Here is a 2,603-nt window from a genome sequence, read left to right on the forward strand (position 1 = left end):
TGTAGCCTAACAAAGGCGAAGCCTCATTTTTGGCACATTGCCACCCCTCGTTGGAATGGACTCCGTTAAAACTGCATGTTTTTTGAAGTCTCCAGATTTGTCGCTAACGTGATGCAGCCAATTCTATTGTGTGAGGCAGGCAGTGTTGTGTGACTGTGCCTCCTCACTGCGGAGAGGATAGGAGCTGACTGACTGATAGGCTATCAAACTTTTGTGGGGAGAAATACATTTAAAACTAGTCAGATATGACTAGTTGCCACTTGTAAAATAAATCACCCACAGTGATTGACGACGGTGTGACCACTATTTTGACTGCCTCATAGCTAAAGCTGTTTCCTATCACATTTCTTGTTTTCGATACATGCTACCGTGCTGTTCTCTCTAGCCTGACATGATCCAGAGTTCATGTTTAAAAGGCACTATACTGTATATTGGCTCACAGTAGCTCTCTTCCTGAGTTAAGTCAGCCCCTGTTTCCTGTTTCAAAACGTCCCACTGCTTAAAACACCATGAACCAAGCCTCAGTTCACTGAGGACTGAGGAAAGACCGATGGCTGCAACCACACTCATGTGGTTTGTGTGAACCCAAGAAGAACCCAAGTTCAAGATTAGTTGGACGGCTTGGAGTCCAGATGGAACCACAGAACAAAGATTAGCCTTTAACTTCCAGTAGTAACTCTGCCCTGACGAAGGCCACTTGGTTGAAACGCGTCGGCATCTTTCTCTTCTTTCTTTCTTTCTTTCTTTCTTTCTTTCTTTCTCTTCTTACATTAGCTCCCCTCCAAACAAGTGTGCATCGGACCCACAAAAAGAGACCAGACAATCACAAGTAAGTTGGCCTCTTTTGTCCTGTTTTTGTCTTTTCCCCCCTCACACATTAACAGCATTTGGCACAAAGTAAGATCCGTTTGCTGAACAAACTGTATAAAAGATATTGCTTTTCTTGTCAGGTAGACACACGACGATGAACAACAACACCCAGGAAGAAACTGGTCCAGTGCCATACAGTAACACGACCTACGCCATAGTTTTCGGCTGCATCTTGGTGCTGGGTCTGCCTCTCAACGCTGTGTCCCTGTGGACTCTGATACGCCGCCACAGCCTCAAATCCCCCAGTGCCGTCTTCATGATCAACCTGGCCCTCTCAGACCTGCTGCTGGTCATCTCCCTGCCCATGAGGGTCTACTTCTACGCCACCCTCAGCTGGCCCTTGGGCATCCCCATGTGCATGTTCAACATCATGTGCTTCCGCAGCAACCTCCGCACCAGCACCGTCTTCATCACCTTCATCTGTGCGGACCGGCTGCTGGCGGTGGTGTACCCGCTGAGATCGCGCCTTCTGAGGTCCACCTCCAACGCCTGGAAAGCCTCTGCTTTCGTTTGGATCGTTCTGTTGGTGGGGAGCGTCCCGGAGGGCATCGCCTCTTCAAGAACTTTATACGCCTGCAATGCATCGAGCTGTTTTGAATTCCCCAACTGTCCCGTTGTTAGCCCGGCGTTGGCTTATCTAGATTTTGTCCTTTGCCTCGCCATACTGGCGGTCAATGTTGTGTGCGCCGCTATGGTGTTTCGGACCCTCAGGCGTCTCAGTGACTCTGTGAGGTTTAACAAGACGAAGATCATGCTGGTTTTCGCCATCAACTTGATCATGTTCATCATCTGCTTCTTGCCTCTGTCGATGAGCTATTTGCTTGTAAATAGAGAACACCCTGCCATCAGGGCGACCACGTGTCTCGCTACTCTGAACTGCTGTCTGGATCCACTGTTATATTACTTTTCTTTGGATGCGTTCTGGAAGAAGAAAGAGGAAGTGGAACTTGCAAGATCGTGAGTGAAGATGAGGGACGTGTTTATAGAGTATTTTACAACGGCTTCGAACGTGGCTCAGCCAATCATATTCAAGGTGCGTGACTATCAGTTTTTTAGTCTGGTACTAAACCATCCAATCACGTGAACTCCCATTCTGTTTCGTTCTGCTGTTCCGTCTGTATGGCCTCCAGTCCGGGGTGGGCGTTTTTATAAATGACAAAGTCCACGAGCCAATCAGGGACCTGCCACGTAGTTGACGACGTAACCGGCAAAACAGTAATGGCTGCTCCCATGGCTCTGCGGCTCCCGAAGCGACGAGCAGTAACGTTAACGTTCGTAGAGTTTACACAGCCGTAAGTTTCTCCGCGGAATAGGAGCTATTGCCGTTCTTCCAGTGGATTTGCATTTGACTGGATCCCACGCTGACTTGATTTGGCGATCGCTGATTGGCTGAAGGAGTTGTCTGTCAAGGCAAGTACTACCACCCACCCAATGAAATGACTGTGGACGGCTTGGAGTCCAGATGGAACCACAGAACAAAATAAAATGTGAGTTAACTCATGTGATCCGGATGTTATACACCAGGCTATGGCTATCCATTTTGTCAAAGGAATAGACCATCCACAAACCAGAGGGGGGGGGGAGGGATTTCAAATCAATTCCTGTTTCTGAAAATAGAACACCAGTTCCTGGAATGCTCCACTTCCACCACAATAATAAACGGCGACGACGATTCAACTTCTAATCCACTTGGCGTGTTGAATGAAAAGCTACATGTACATTTACACGCATGT

General features: G+C 48.0%; 1 protein-coding gene across 1 annotated transcript; it reads left to right on the forward strand.

Annotated features, from left to right (window-relative positions):
* Positions 1 to 964: 964 nt before the first annotated feature.
* On the forward strand, positions 965 to 1,831 carry LOC310796427 (lysophosphatidic acid receptor 6-like; the record flags this gene model as incomplete). Its single annotated transcript, XM_083658612.1, has 1 exon — positions 965 to 1,831. The coding sequence occupies one exon, from the start codon at positions 965 to 967 to the stop codon at positions 1,829 to 1,831; it is 867 nt and encodes a 288-aa protein (XP_083514738.1).
* Positions 1,832 to 2,603: the final 772 nt, after the last annotated feature.

Source organism: Poromitra crassiceps (assembly GCF_964638095.1).
Source record: "Poromitra crassiceps genome assembly, chromosome: 22".
NCBI classification, from domain to species: Eukaryota; Metazoa; Chordata; class Actinopteri; order Beryciformes; family Melamphaidae; genus Poromitra; species Poromitra crassiceps.